Raw genomic sequence first — 15,059 nt, 5'->3', positions numbered from 1 at the left:
GGACACCGACCTACTCCTGCGTCTAGCCGACTCCAGAAGTCGAGCAGAGCATGTCTGTCTGTACAGTGTACTCAGCAGGGCATGCTTGTCCTGTCTGGTCGCAGCGGTGGTTGAGCTGGCAGAAACCTTCGTTGCCGGGTCACGGCGTCCACGGTCCGCGAACAAGTCTGTCACGCAATGAGCTTAGTGATCACCTACTTCCACCCCTCGATTGTCACACGAACTGAACAAGAAGACAAGAAATACTGTGTAAATTATGCACTATACAGTGTCGTAAATCGTCGTCATAATAGGCTCATACTATGCAAGAAAAAGAGATGTTCCCAAATGCTTCCCTGCCCAAAACAAACGTCCTTGTCCATGCAAATCATTCAGCGCCGCTACTTGCTGCCCCTCCTCACCTTCTCCAGCAAATCCTCCATCTTGAATGGCTTTGCGATCACATCATTCATCCCAGCCTCTGTCATCTCGCTCTGTTGCTCTTCTCTTACGTTGGCAGTCACACCGATGATGTTGACTTTGGGGAGATCGTTCTCGTCCTCGAATCTCCTGATCTCTCTGGAAGCAGTCTTGCCGTCCATAACAGGCATCTCCTGATCCATCAGTATGCAATCGAATGGAGGCTTGTGCTCGGAAGAACGCGCTGTGATCAAGTCTAGAGCCTCCTTGCCGTTATCTGCAGTCGTGACTTGAAAGCCCTTTGCCTCAATCTTCTTCTTGACAAGCTTTTGGTTGATCAAATTATCCTGGAAGCCTGTGTGAGCAGTGATCGATAACACAAGAGTAGAAGAACACTTACCTCAACAAATAATATCGTGGGTCTCGAGTCACTTTGAGGATTTGAAACTTGATCAACAGGCTTCTTTGCTTCTTCCTTGTCTCGCTTTGCGAAGTCCTCGCCTCTAGGACCAGTCTTATCATGACCAAACTCCTGGTCGTCATCCTTGCGATCCTGGTCCTTTGGGTTTGTCGGTTCGCTCTTTTCAAAGCTTGCATCAGGGCGATGAGAGCTTCGACCGGCGTTGGCTGGTCTATTTTGTCGTCTTTGACCCACGTCGTCCTCGGCTCTTGTTGATGACTTCTCGTCTTGGTCGCGGGGCGCATTACTGTCTTTGTGCTTCTGGCTCATCTGATCGGCCATGTCGCCTGTGTGTTGCCATCGGTCCTTAGGCGGGTCCTCGCTGTTGGTTCCAGTATTTTCCCCAGAAACATTACTCAGATCTTCTGGCACCTTGTCTTCATCTACCTTGACCTTGTCCACATGCCCACTTTGCTCGAGCTTCCTCGAAAGCTCCTTGGGCTCCAGTTTGTCAGAGTCCTCGGGTTCGCCGCCGCGTCGGACCCTAAAGAAGAAGCCAAAGGTCGATCCTTCACCTTCAACTGAACTGACACCTATTTCTCCACCATGCAGCTGACACATTTTGCGAGCTATGTTCAGGCCGAGCCCGGAGCCACCATACATCTGGCCCGTCTTCGGTGTAGCCTGTTGGAAACGCTCGAACAGCTTGGACTGATTTTCCTTGCTGATGCCAATTCCGGTATCCTTCACGGCAACCATGATATACAATGGTTCACCGTCTCCCCACTCGGCATTCCCGGTAGCATCGGTCTTCAAACCGATGTTGTCAGTTTTGAAGAAGACCACATTAGGTGGGTAAGATGTTGGCCTTTCGATCGACGCAGCCACCTCGATATCAATCTTCTTCTTGCGTTCTGACTTGGTCGTAAATTTGATCGCGTTTGTCATGAGATTGACAATGACTTGACTGATTCGAACAAGGTCTGCCATGACCCAGTCGACGCTGCAGTTGTCGTATTCTGGCGTGACTGTATATCCAAATTCGACCTTCTTCTTTCGCAATTCTGGCTGGAAGATCTTGAGTGTATCTGCCATCTGAACCTTGGGTTTTGTGGCTCTGCGAACGAGTTAGTGGCTGTCATAATGATATTGTAATTGAGGATGATAGCGCTTACCTGGGGGCGAGCGTGAGCATAGAAGCGTCAAGCTTCGAGAAGCTCAGAACGTCATCTACGAGGTTTTTCTCGGCGAAATATTAGTTGAGAAGTAGCACACCAAATATAGGAATAATTCTCACTTGATGATCCACGCAGAGTTGGATGGTGCTGACAGCTTCGACAATTTCGTCCACAGAGATGTCTTGGGTTGATTTCGCTTTACCATCGTGTACCGCTTCCATAATATTTTCAGCACAGTGCAACACAGCTGATAGCGGGTTCCTGATCTCGTGACTAATCATATCTATGAAGCGCTCCTGCTGTTGCTTCCTCTCACGCGCTTCTTTGGCTGCGCGGGTCTGAGCAAGCTCGGCGTTCTTCATGTCGGATACGTCAATCAGGGCACATATGTAGCCACCAAATTGTCTAAGGGTAAACTGTTGTAGGTTGTTCTTTCCTAGCGGGCGCATCAGGAACAGTCTCCATTGGTTTTCACCAAAGGCTCTGAACTCTGTCTCCAGGTCCGTCTGCGAGTCGAAGGCACTGTGGTACTCTTTCATGACTCGTTCATAGTCGTCTGGATGGATAGTCTCAGGCCACATCCTGAAAGACTGATCTGGGCCTCGGTGGGCGGTCAGATCGTGGAATTGGTGGTTGACGAATAACGGGTCGGCCTTGTGATCTAAGATAGCGAGTCCAGTTGGCAACATCTCGGCGAATTTCTGGAAGAATGGTTGTCTATCCAATGCAGTCTCTTCATGGTTGACGAGATTATTCATGTCCTCGCCTGGTGAAGCCTGCTTCTGCTGCTTTTCTTCCTTGGAAGCCTCCTCTTTAGCCTCGTTGCTATTTGAGTGTGTTTTGTTGAAGATCTGCACCAGAACACCTGCAATCTCGCCTTGGTCATTGATCGGACTGCACACGACTGGGGACTTTTCGATGCTCGAGGATGGACGGTCGGACAGTTCGGAGGCGACGATAGGCCGTGATATGCGACCTTGAATGTAGTCCCGAAGAATGTCGACTGTGTCTTTCGGGAAGGCGTCGGTAGGCGGCCTTCCTTGCTTGAGAGCGCTGTGAGAAGTGGCCTCCCAGGCTCCATTGTATATCATGACGAGCTTCTCGCCCCAAAAGATGGCGGCAGGATGTGAGAGGGTGAAGACGAAGGGTGCAATTGACTGTAACGTTTCTGGCCACTCGTTGGCTGAGCCTATATCACATTCATCCCTGGGCGCGTCAGTGGATGCAAGTACGAAGGCGGAGGCGTGACGCGAGTCGTGCATACCAAACCTCATCCGCCAGCAATAGCGAGTCTAGCGCTTCAGCGGCCTCCTTCTTGTTTATGGCATCTCCCGGGTGAACCATACTTGCAGCGATGGTAATGCTGACTTCTTCAGAGACAAGTGGCCTAGGTACAGTGCATACAAACTCAGTATGGGCCAGGCTTTCGAAGATCCTTGCAGTCGTTCACGACGTGTAACGACATCGGCGGACCCTGTGACGTCAGATCGGAGCCTAGTCCGAAAGCGTCAAGCTGTCAAAACTAAGGCCATTATTTCCGACAACCATCTGGCGCGAGCTTAGACGTGATGGAAGAGACTGGAGATGATTGTATTAATGTGATGGTTGTACCGCCGTCAAGAACATTGTGTAGATTCCAAGTTATGAATCTCCACAATTATCCAACCGAGTATTGCACTGGAGGCTCATTGCATTGGTCAGACTCGAGGGGAACAATTACGACCGAATGACATTCAGACACGGTAAAAGCTCCTGCGTACCATCAATGGCCTTCGAAGAAAGACTCGATGTCTTGGTACTCCTAAGATCTAATGTATTAAGAGCCCTATCCTCTTGGCTTATAGTGGGGGGATTGGGATGCTGTGAGACAGGGTGGTGAGTACAACGGTACGCCAGGTCCGTTACCCTTTGTGGGAAGTCCAGGCACCACGTGACATCTGATCGTCCTTTTTGTCCGTGTGCTAACTGCCGTCGCTTCCCATCGACCCTGAGATAGACGCAGTGCCGTCATGAGTTGTGGGAAACCATGAAAGTCTGTTAAATCGAAGTGTGAACGTAATGAGGCGCCGGAACAGAGAACCAGCGTACCTTGCTACAAACAGAGAGGGTGTTGTATCTGGAGGCTACGCGTGACGATAGGTAGGATTTTAGCACTTGGGGAGGCCATCGCCAAAGCAAAACCCCGATCTAACAATGATGCAAGGCATGTATGAAGTAGCCACTGGACAGCTAGGGAAGATTCTGAAATATTCCTCGACAAACTCAGCTCGAAACCTTCTCACACCCTCAGAGACGTACCATGCACACACCAATAGGGTGTCACGAGCTTTGTACTGCAACAGGCACATGCGAGAGCTTACCGCATTCCGCCGCCTCGGTCAACATCATCGACCCCGCAGTTCAGCGCCTTGCGCACTTTCAACCTCCATTCTGATATCCACCGGTCGACTGCCACGACAAGTACATGCATATGGTACTTCCTTCCAGGAGATAGTACTACCTAGACTTCGGGCTACCACGATGTAACACTTGGTTTTATGCCGGATTTCTGTTACACACCGCCTCACACGCCATTGCTCTAATTGTTTTCGTCTCTATTCTGCCTGTCATCTTGCAACATCTGCCATAGACGATCCAAAAGACATCCTTCGCAGCTTCGAGGCCCCTGGAAAGAGAGTTTAGGCATACCTTGAGTCGAGGGTTGGCGGCCTGCCAAATGTAGTGAGCATTTAGTGGTTGCTACTTCAAGCATACTTATAGGAGATGCGTGAAACCATCATCTTACTAAGTCTTCCTCTAGGAATAGCCTACAGTATTCGACTTTGGAAGCCACCATGCAGGAGAAGATGCCTAAATATCTCGGACCTACAGTCAAGCGTCTGACGGACTCAGACACGCTACGTGAATTCCTCGCATGTGACTCTTCTCAGCCTACCACATCTTCTTCCGGTCCATTCGGCATGCACGAGGTTGCAGGTATACTTTCACTGTTGGATGATGGCGGGATACTATATCAGCTAGTCAGACGTGATCTTGGTATATGCGTAAGTGCAGTGATAGCATAAGCATGTCCCCTTGATGTTTCAGATTACTTTTGCAGCGATCGATGCACTGATTCTACTGGACATCGAAGGTCGATCGACTCCTGGAGTAAGTTGACGTTCACCATATTGATATTTCTCCGAAACAACTCAGCCTAGATCCATGCACCCCAGCATGACATATGCAATCTCCAAGGGTCATGCGCTCCGTCAAAGAGATGATCTTGACGGAGAGACACCTTGATCCTGCAAATCAGCCATGGGCGTTTGAGGGATGCCTCATCAACGATGAGGCATGCTGTTGTGACAGACGCAGGTTTGCAGATCTCACAAGTTCAGCGAGAGGCGTACTTTGTGTTGCAATATGAGGAAAGAAGCACGATGACGCTGACCTTTTTGGTTCTTGACACAGCGAGAGCAGCATAAATATGTCGCTGAAGCCTGCAATCTACCAGATGCTCACATCTGCGAGTTCCCACAGTCTGTTCGGTATCATGCATCTCAGCAAAAGCTCATGTCTTTGTACGATCATCGTTGCAGCAGAAGCTCTCTCGTCCTCGGAATGGCGGTCTCAATCAATATACCAAGTCATGACTGACAGGTTTGCTCGCACTGACGGATCTACCACAGCCTCTTGTGATCTGGGAGACTACTGTGGCGGCACATGGAAAGGGCTAATCAATCATCTGAGATACATTCAAGACATGGGCTTCACAGCGGTAAGTGCAAGACAGTGTCAAATGTGACCACCACTGACCGCTTCTCAGGTCTGGATTTCCCCGGTTGTAGAGAATGTCAATGGCTCTACAGCTGACGGCTCGAGCTATCATGGCTACTGGGCGCAAGACATATATGCCGTCAACACCAACTATGGCTCCGCTGCTGATTTAGTGTCGCTTTCCGACGCCTTGCACAAAAGAGGAATGGTCCGTTAGACCCGATTTCTAACGTAGCATAGGCGTGGCTGATGGGTTCTCAGTTCTTAATGGTTGATATAGTCACAAACCACATGGCCTATGTGGGCTGTGGTGATTGCGTGGACTACTCGAAGTTTACTCCGTTCGACAAGGAGTTTTATTATCACCCCTTCTGTCTGATAGACTACAACAATCAGACCAGCATGGAGTCGGTGAGGATCCTTGGAGACCAATGAGTTCGCGCCGCGTTGCTAATCTTCTCCAGTGCTGGGCTGGTGATAACATCGTCTCACTACCAGATCTCAGGGTCGAAGAGTCCGACGTACAAGAGATGTGGGCAATATGGATCAAGCAGCTAGTCGCGAACTACACGAGTAAGACCATAGACTATCGCTTGTCCACTTTTGGAGCTAACATAAAATAGTTGATGGTCTCCGCATTGACAGTGCATCCAGTGTCAGCAAAGGCTCATTGAAAGAGTTCGAATCAGCAGCAGGCGTCTACGCCATCGCGGAAGTCTTCAACAACAATCCAGACTACACCTGTGCCTACCAAGACTACATATCTGGCTTGATGAATTACCCAATGTACTACAACATCACCTCAGCCTTTAGCTCCACGAACGGCGACATTAAAGAGCTAGAACGAGGAGTCAACACCATGAAGTCTACTTGCAACGACGTAACGCTTCTCGGCTCCTTTATTGAGAACCACGATAATCCTCGCTTTCCGTCATTGACTTCTGACATGGCGTTGGCGAAGAATGCAATTGCGTTTCAGATGCTTGCTGATGGCATACCAATCATTTACCAAGGCCAAGAACAGCATTTCTCTGGCTCTTCGACACCGAAGCAGAGGGAAGCGCTGTGGACATCTGGGTACAACACTGCTGCTTCGTTATACGGCCATATCGGTAAACTCAATGCTATTCGTAAACAAGCTATGAAGAACGACGATGGGTATTTGACATACAACGCATACCCTGTTTGGGCTGACGACCACACCATCGTCATGAGAAAGGGAAATAACGATACCCAAGTCATTGGTATATTTAACAATCTTGGCTCTTCGGGAAATGCGAGTTTTGATTTACTGGCCACGAGTTCTGGATTCGATGCTGGGATGAATGTTACAGATGCATTGACTTGTATAAAATCCGCTACTGATGAGTCTGGAGATTTGAAAATTGAGATCAAGGGTGGCTTGCCGGTGGTTCTGTACTCGACTAAACGGCTTGAGGGAAGTGGGTTGTGTGATGGTTGACCTTGAGTATTCCATATACTGGTGGTCTGTTTTCGAATTTTCGGTTCATGTAACGTAAAGTAGCCGACTCCCTGCTCATATCATAGCGAATTTGCTGACTATAAAAAGGGCACAATGATGTTTGGGTGTTGATGAGCCGTTATTGAAGAGAGGTCGATCCAGCTGCTCTCAGGAATTGGCACTGTATACGAACATCACTGTGTGATTTTTCAGTTCTCATTAGGGCGATTTGATGAGCTTGAGATGCCAGAGTCGATGGGAAAAGTCATGGGTATCATATTTGTCTAGTCATTATTATGGTCTGCATCAGAGCTAAGAAGCCGGAGTGGCAGGACTGGCCGGTGTGCTTGGGTTGGTAGCAAGACCTTTACTTCTCCTCTTCTTGATCTTGTCTCTGACCTTCTTTTTCGTCTTTTCCTCGTCTTCCTTCTTTGCTGCTGCAGAGGCGAACGGCGTGGCTTTGGCTGCCAATCTTGCTTCTTCCAACTTCTTTGCCAATTCTGCTTCTTTGAGTTTGGCAGCTTCGGCGGCTTCTGCCTTCGCGCGGACGTGGTGTTTTGTGGCCGAGAAGGTAAAGTTGCCTGGCTCGCCTCGCAGGGGGTTCTCGTCCATGTACTCGTCTCCGTAGTGTAGCATCATGTTGAAGGACTCGAAGAGAGCCATCTGCGCGCGAGGATCTGCGTCCTTTGCTGTCTTGGACTGTGTTTCTGCAACAGATTGCGCCGCTGTATCCAGAGCAGCTGCGGACGGAATGTCAGCCGGCGTGGGCGCTGTACTGGCTTCTCGACTCGCTGACAAGGCTTGCGATGCAGCGAGCGTCTTTGTAGTGGATGGAGGGAAGTAGGTGTATCCTGTCGCAGGAGTGTAGAGCGGTAGCGGAGCGGCGGTCTGAGTGAATTTTGTGAGGGAGTTCATGGCCGAGAGGAGGTGGTTGCCGACAACATCGTAGACGGATGGCGCTTGGTACATGTTCTCGCCGACCAGGTAGTATGTGCCCAGAACGGTAATCTCGTCTGCCTGCGGAGGTCTCTTGCGACGGTCTTGTTTGCGGATGACCCAGATGCCCGTATCTGGCCCTAAAGCTGCATCTGTGTTCGGTTGAGGCTCGCCGATGATAAGGTACTCGACGCCATTCATCTGCTTCAGCCGTGTCTCAAGCGCTTGTCGAGATCTACACAGCTCCCACATGGCTTGGTTTGCTTCGGCCTGCTTCCAGAGAAGGCCATTCTTGCTCGTATGATCGAAGAAGGGTGATTCGCGGAGGATGGGATGGACTGCCAGCAGGATTTAGTCAGAGAAGAGAGACGGTGTGGCTTGTCGCATCATGTGCTTACTGCTGTCTGCGTGGATTCCACCCCAGTACTGAATCACCTCTGGTCGGCGGAACTGCACCTCATCCAGTGGAGTGCCATTCCATGTATCTGTCATGGTCTGTAGCAGGAGATCGCACCTGCCTCGGTCTTGTGAGTGTTTGAAGGAAGCTCTTGCCCGGTTGTGTCGCCAAGCTGTCGCGACTGCCGCGCGGGAGGACGTGAACGAGTGAAAGTCGTAGGGCTGGAATAAACCTCGCGGGAAAGCCTTGCCCGATCCGGCTTTAGCTTCTCCAGCTTTTCTTTCTAGAACTCATCGATCGACACATCATATCTGTTGCCATCCCATCGAACAATATTACTACACGACTTTATCTGGCTCGCATGTTCTTGACAGTCTGCGTAGAAAGGCTGACCCTCTTTCCCGACATTCCTTTCTCCTGACTTCCGGATCTCATCAATCATTTGTTCTAATGCACCGCCCTCATCTACTTTTCCTGGATGCCTATGACTCCTTTAGTAACAACATCATCAATTTGCTTCAACAGGACCTCAATGCTACTGTCGAGGTGATCAAAATTGACGACAAGCGATTTCTCACGAGCGACGATACATGTTTCCGTGCCTTCCTTAGGCGTTTCGATGCTGTAGTCGCTGGTCCTGGTCCTGGTGATCCGAGGAATTTGAACGACCTCGGTCTCATTGCAAAGTTATGGAATCTACCTGAGGATACCTACTTACCTGTCTTGGGCATATGTCTTGGATTTCAAAGTCTTGCTTTGGCTTTCGGAGGTACTGCTGGCAGACTCCATCAACCCCGGCATGGCTTAGTGACTGAGGTTACCCACCAACGACAGTCGCTGTTTAATGACATTGATGTTCTTATGGCCACTCAGTATCACTCACTTCACGTGAAGCTCGGCCATGATGTAGGCAAGACTTCTGCAGAACTTTGGAAGTCGACTCCGAGCTGTCCGGACATCATACCACTGGCCTGGGACTTGTCGGATGATCAAAACGGTCCTATCCTAATGGGTATCAGACACGTTAAGAAGCCATTCTTCGGAGTACAGTACCATCCAGAATCTATCTGCACGAGTTTTGCTGGTGCCCAGATTATCCATAATTGGTGGTCCGAAGCATTCGCATGGAGGGTGGCCCGCGCAGCTACAGCTCAGAAGAATGACACCTTACATCTTACTATCGATGTCGACTCTTCTGAGACCAACAGCGAGAACGGCGATGATTCGGCAAGCACCACATCATCCTTATTCGATGCGGTCAACCCTACAATCAGAGATACGACCGCTACAACACCAGCTTTGACTCGTGACTCCTCGAGAATGGGACGAGACCCCTCCTCCAGATCAGTCACTTGGAAATGTATGGATGTGGCTAGTGGCTCGATTGATGTAGCATCTCTACTTCAATCACTACAAAACGTGAACCACCAGACCATAATGCTTGAGTCTGGCAGTAAAAACGGTCAGCCTGTCAGACCTGAGACTGGCCGGTTCAGCATGATTGGCTGCATCAACGACGCTAGATCACTTCGATACTCAACAGGCAACCACACGATAAGCAGCAATCTTTCCGGCACGGATACTCTATACACAGGCTCCATGGCAGACGTGTGGTCCAATGTCGAGACATTCATGACCGCGAATAAGGCGACGGACGGAAACGCTGATCTACCATTCTGGGGCGGTCTTGTAGGATTCGTCTCGTATGAAGCTGGTCTGGAGACGATTGATGTTCCTCAACCATTAAATGGTGATCGCCCAGATGTTTGGTTCGTATTCGTATCACGTAGCATTATTGTTGATCACGTGGAGAGCAAGGTATATTTTCAGAGTTTGGAGGAACACGATGATCGTTGGTTCGAAACAGCTGAGCAGGTTGTAAAGAAGCTCGACCAGAGGCTCGTTGGAAGCTTGACTAAGGACGAGAGACTGCCAGGGCTAGCTACCCCAATCATCACTGCGCCCAACGATGCAGAGTACGTGCGAAAGGTCGAGACATGCCAAGACCATATTCGTGCTGGCGATTCCTACGAACTCTGCTTGACGGACCAAAGCATTTTGTCCTATGACGAATATTGTCGACCGACATCGTTCGAGCTCTATCAGCGCCTGAGGACATCCAATCCCGCGCCATTTGGTGCCTATCTACGCTTGAAAGAAGAAAAAGAAGGAAAAGAGTGTGGTGTGACCATTTTATCGTCGAGTCCAGAGCGCTTCTTGTCATGGTCACGGACTGGAAAATGTCAGTTCAGGCCCATCAAAGGCACAGTGGAGAAAAAGAACGGCCTTACAAGAGATGATGCTGAAAAGCTGTTGAATGTCGACAAGGAAAGAGCTGAAAACCTGATGATCGTTGACCTCATCAGACACGATTTGCATGGAGTTGTGGGATCTGGAAACGTGAAAGTGGAGAAGTTGATGACCGTTGAGGAGTATCAGACTGTCTTTCAGCTTGTGTCAGTCATCGAAGGGCAACTGCAAGAAGGATCAAAACATACAGGTATCGATGTGCTGGCAGCATCTCTTCCTCCTGGATCAATGACCGGCGCTCCAAAGAAACGATCGTGCGAGTTGTTGACGGAAATAGAAGGAAAAGCAAGGAGTATCTACAGCGGTGTACTGGGATACTTTGACGTTGGAGGAGGCGGAGATTTTTCTGTCGTCATCCGAACCGCCTTCCAATGGGACGATGAAGGCGTATGGCGAATCGGTGCTGGTGGAGCAGTCACTGTGCTGTCTTCTCCGATGGCTGAGTTTGAGGAGATGGAACTGAAGAGGCAGAGTTGTTTGCCTGCTTTCGGACTTCGTCGGGACCCTGCGACATGATCTGTGTTAGCTCTAGTTCTTCATCAGTCGAGTCTGACTACTTCAGCATCCTCCCTAGACGACAACTTGTAGTGACTGTGGAAAGGCACAGTACGTTTGTAAAGAGCAGAGTCGTCAACTGAGGTCAACATGCTTGCCCCATTCCTCTTTACGTGACTTCGACCAAGGAAAGACTGTGCATTTCCACAGCTCGATGCCACATGCGTCGCTGACCGGAGAGGCTGGAGATATAAAAACTTACCGAGCTCTCCTTTCTGGCGAGGATGTATGCGAGTATGCAATAGCGAGTATTTTCACCGTGCCTGTTGAAGAGCGAGGCGATGGCATTCGTAGCCTGGCGATCCATGGTACGAAGTCTGGCCTCACACCCCTGGGTCTCCTTCTTCTCTCTCTCAACAACATGGGTCCGGTGTGCGATCTTACCCTGAGCCTTGTCAAGACCAGCTTCGCACAAACCAACAGCAACGTAATCGCCACGGCCTTTGGCGGTGTGGTGGTCGATCTTGGTGTGCTCTGCAAAATGCTTCCACTGTTGCAGCTCGATCTCTGCGATCTTGAGTCTGATCTGGTAGCACTCCTCCATCTCTGCTCTTGCAACCTCACTTCTGTAGACTGTCTCGAGCTGTTCGAGGTTGTCTCCTGGGCAGAGCTTCAGGATGAGCTCCTTGATGAGATGGCCAGGGGGTAGGTCGGAGCGCTTTGGCATGCGGTCTTCCTTCCAGGTTACCATACGTTGTGTAGGAACTCTGACCAGGTCTGGGGAGGCGTCAAAGGAAACGCTGGGGGGACCTTGGAAGCCCATTGCAGACATGCCTATGTGAGTGATGTGTAAGAAGGAGGTGGATGAGAAGGCAGGGATCAGGCAAGATATAGCGAGGATGCTGGGCCATCGATGTTTGTCGCTTCAAAGGAGAAAGAGACGACCTGAGACGACGCAAAGAATCATGTCGTGCCTACTCGTTGTCATAACAAGTGAGCCACCAGGCTGAATTCTTAGCCATACGCTTCTTAGCCACTGTCCGCCATGTTCTATCATCATCTGGATGCAGAGAGTAATGGGGTCATCTGTATGCTTTGATTGAGAGCTCGCCATAGTTGGTCTCACGAACTCTCTTTGACCCTGACTATCAGTACTTCTCATGTTGCTGTAGATCTAGTAGTCTGCCAGACATGCAAACAACTTTGACTGTTCTGCATCAGTCCTCCGTACCGACGAGAACTGGTCGATACTGCTCCATCCTGTGAACCTACATCGAAGGATATGTTGCCCTGTGCTTCTCACCGGTTTCCACAGCAAGAACCGACTGTTGTGACTCAACTCTAAGCATGAAAGCATTGACCGGCTTCTGAGTGAGGTTCTGCGCGCTTTGGTGTTCGTGGCTTCCTCTTCTTCCACCTCTTCTACTAGACTCTTTCATCAACACAACACTGCCAGACGTGCCTTTTTCTCCTTCTCTCATGATCGATACACTCAGCTGGTACTCCTCGAGTATGCTAGACTGGTATATGCAACTTCATCGGCGGCCTCGTGCTGGTAAGTTCTTTGCGCCACTTACTGGCGTGAGCATCGCACGTGACACCTTTGCTGACACCATCAGTTCATCCCTTCCATCATGCACCTACCTGCAACTTCCTGTTGTTCATCGCAACGTGGCCGTCATGTAGGAGATCTTTCTCTCTTCATCGCAGCTTCTCTTGTCGACTCTGCCTTGGAAGCGCGTCTTCACATCATCCACTCAGGTAGATTCTTCGCTTACCTTTCGCTTCACGAGCATAACACGTGCTTTGCTCTTGTAAGTATTTGCTTACACGTGTCCAACCAGTTCCACTCTCCTGTTACTTGATCAGCACGTTGTTGCCTTTCAGAGATCTTGTGTTCATCGCGCCTTCCATGGGCGCTCTTCATCAACACGTGCGCTGTCTTCATCACCAACATGGCGTCTTCAAGCTCGTCATCCTCGTCCACTGTGTCTCCACTTCAGTCTCATCTCTTTTCAACTTACCTTCATGGCTGCGCACCTTCTTCGTATCAGTTAGTCCCTCTTCTCACTCTGCACAAAGCTTAATTTCTTACTAACGATTCATCAGTTGGTTCTCGATCCAAGATCTCCAAGGTCGCTGCTCCTCGTTACCTCACCTCTATCATCTCTTCTTGGTAAGTAGTCGAGAGTTTTCGCATACTCTATCACATGCGATGCTTGACATGTGACTTCGTTGACCACAGACTCATAGATCTTGGCCAATTACGACCTCTTACCTCGCATCCATCTTCGTGGCCAATGTGATTGGCATGGACAAACCTCCGCCGAACGGGGTTCTGCCTTGCACATCTTCTCCCGAGCTGCGGGTCTTATCAATAGCCAACACCGGGTCACATGATGGTCCGCAACCGGGTACCACCACCCTAAGTTCACGGGCTTCCTACCCACCACGTTCACCATCAGGTTCTCCCGCGCCCCTTGACTTCTGTTATCGAGTACCACGGTCGGACTGCACGCTCTTTCCTCTTTCATCGTCACGATCGACGTAGACCTTTCTTTCTCTCTCAGCTTCATGGAAGTCGGTGCACGGCGGTCCTTGGTCCAGGCAATTGAAGAGGTGGCTTGGCCCGGAACCGTCGACACATACGCAATGTGGTGCTGCCCATGCTCCGGGCAATCGAATATGTGGCCGGGCCGGGGCAGCATCCCACTCGATGCACCGCACTGAGTGTCACCGCTGCCGAGAACGGCGCAAGCATGGCTGCCCCACGCATTGGAGGCACCCAGTGCGGCGCATGTGTTCAACAGCCGACTCACCGTCTTGTCCCATGCCAGCATACTGTCTGCTATGACCACTACTTGGCTCATCCTGACGGTGCACCCGCTCGCTGTGCCCGTTGTCTCAAGGTGCGCGCCCCCAACTCTTCCTCCCCCACGATCTACCAGTCTTCTGTCCTTGCGCTCTCTTTCCATTTGCGCACTCTGCTTACAATAGATACAGACTGTCGCTACCATCCTTGACGTAAACCCATTCGGCAATTCAACTGTCGACGACCTCCCAGACGTAACCCGTGGTCTGAGACTGGCACCTACAAGCAGCTCCAACACCGTTCGGATCCCGACGGTGCACCGGCTCGCTACGCACCACTATGAAGAATCGGCGGAGGAAAATTTGTGCGTCTCCTGTCCTCGCCCCAGGCAATTGAAGAGGTAGTCTGGGCTGGGACAGAGGGACAAATGCATAGACAGGCGTGGTATCAAGAAATTTCACGATTGTCGATCGAGGCTCAAGCTGCTGTCTTTGCTCCAGGCGATCTAATAGGTGGCCGGGCCGAGACAGCATCTCGAAGATTCTCACCAAGAATGTGACTTTGTATTGGCTGAGCTGTGAGGTGCAGCTTCGGGATCCCACAACGAGCTTCCGAACCGATGATAAGCAGTCCATGATGGTCAGAAAGCTGGGCGGGACTCGTGCCCGTGTGCTCGGGCGAGGACGGAGAGGACGTTGTTGGACGGTGTGTATAAATTGCAGAGAGGTATTCAGAGTCTCTCGACGTTTTTGGAGAACCATCAACCAAAATCAATGAAGGCTAGCAGACTTCTCATCATGATCATTCACAAATCTTCTCTCTGGCCTTGAATGTGACGATCTGTATTTGAAAGACCTCGAGTACGGAGTCAGGTCGACGATAGTGCAAGGCTCGGGCAATCATCCAAGTCC

At 50.4% G+C, this 15,059-nt stretch overlaps 6 protein-coding genes across 6 annotated transcripts; 2 read left to right on the top strand and 4 right to left on the bottom strand.

Annotated features, from left to right (window-relative positions):
• Window positions 1-65: 65 nt before the first annotated feature.
• On the bottom strand, window positions 66-3,388 carry AUEXF2481DRAFT_36261 (uncharacterized protein). The gene is made up of 5 exons (XM_013491996.1): window positions 3,242-3,388; window positions 2,097-3,183; window positions 1,975-2,042; window positions 800-1,916; window positions 66-746 (listed from the first exon to the last, which is right to left on the bottom strand). Exons 1-5 carry the CDS (start codon window positions 3,319-3,321, stop codon window positions 381-383), a joined length of 2,718 nt encoding a protein of 905 aa, XP_013347450.1. The 5' UTR covers window positions 3,322-3,388; the 3' UTR covers window positions 66-380.
• Window positions 3,389-5,512: 2,124 nt separating this feature from the next.
• AUEXF2481DRAFT_62048 (glycoside hydrolase family 13 protein) lies at window positions 5,513-7,198 on the top strand (the record flags this gene model as incomplete). The annotated part of the gene is made up of 5 exons (XM_013492105.1): window positions 5,513-5,737; window positions 5,786-5,944; window positions 5,998-6,147; window positions 6,201-6,309; window positions 6,360-7,198. 5 exons carry the CDS (start codon window positions 5,513-5,515, stop codon window positions 7,196-7,198), a joined length of 1,482 nt encoding a protein of 493 aa, XP_013347559.1.
• A 312-nt stretch (window positions 7,199-7,510) lies between these two features.
• On the bottom strand, window positions 7,511-8,626 carry AUEXF2481DRAFT_26180 (uncharacterized protein; the record flags this gene model as incomplete). The annotated part of the gene is made up of 2 exons (XM_013491883.1): window positions 7,511-8,472; window positions 8,533-8,626. 2 exons carry the CDS (start codon window positions 8,624-8,626, stop codon window positions 7,511-7,513), a joined length of 1,056 nt encoding a protein of 351 aa, XP_013347337.1.
• A 229-nt stretch (window positions 8,627-8,855) lies between these two features.
• Window positions 8,856-11,047, top strand: AUEXF2481DRAFT_36257 (uncharacterized protein). Its single transcript, XM_013491995.1, has 3 exons — window positions 8,856-10,764; window positions 10,823-10,975; window positions 11,030-11,047. The coding sequence occupies exons 1-2, from the start codon at window positions 8,982-8,984 to the stop codon at window positions 10,846-10,848; spliced, it is 1,809 nt and encodes a 602-aa protein (XP_013347449.1). The 5' UTR covers window positions 8,856-8,981; the 3' UTR covers window positions 10,849-10,975; window positions 11,030-11,047.
• Window positions 11,048-11,380: 333 nt separating this feature from the next.
• Window positions 11,381-12,168, bottom strand: AUEXF2481DRAFT_1764 (uncharacterized protein; the record flags this gene model as incomplete). Its single annotated transcript, XM_013491733.1, has 2 exons — window positions 11,381-11,530; window positions 11,599-12,168. 2 exons carry the CDS (start codon window positions 12,166-12,168, stop codon window positions 11,381-11,383), a joined length of 720 nt encoding a protein of 239 aa, XP_013347187.1.
• Window positions 12,169-13,372: 1,204 nt separating this feature from the next.
• On the bottom strand, window positions 13,373-14,821 carry AUEXF2481DRAFT_385560 (uncharacterized protein). The gene is made up of 2 exons (XM_013492256.1): window positions 13,436-14,821; window positions 13,373-13,379 (listed from the first exon to the last, which is right to left on the bottom strand). Exon 1 carries the CDS (start codon window positions 14,351-14,353, stop codon window positions 13,601-13,603), a length of 753 nt encoding a protein of 250 aa, XP_013347710.1. The 5' UTR covers window positions 14,354-14,821; the 3' UTR covers window positions 13,373-13,379; window positions 13,436-13,600.
• Window positions 14,822-15,059: the final 238 nt, after the last annotated feature.

Source organism: Aureobasidium subglaciale (assembly GCF_000721755.1).
Source record: "Aureobasidium subglaciale EXF-2481 unplaced genomic scaffold scaffold_2, whole genome shotgun sequence".
NCBI lineage: Eukaryota > Fungi > Ascomycota > Dothideomycetes > Dothideales > Saccotheciaceae > Aureobasidium > Aureobasidium subglaciale.
The sequence above is the reverse complement of the archived record's forward strand: the minus strand, read 5'-3'. Positions and strand labels throughout refer to the sequence as shown.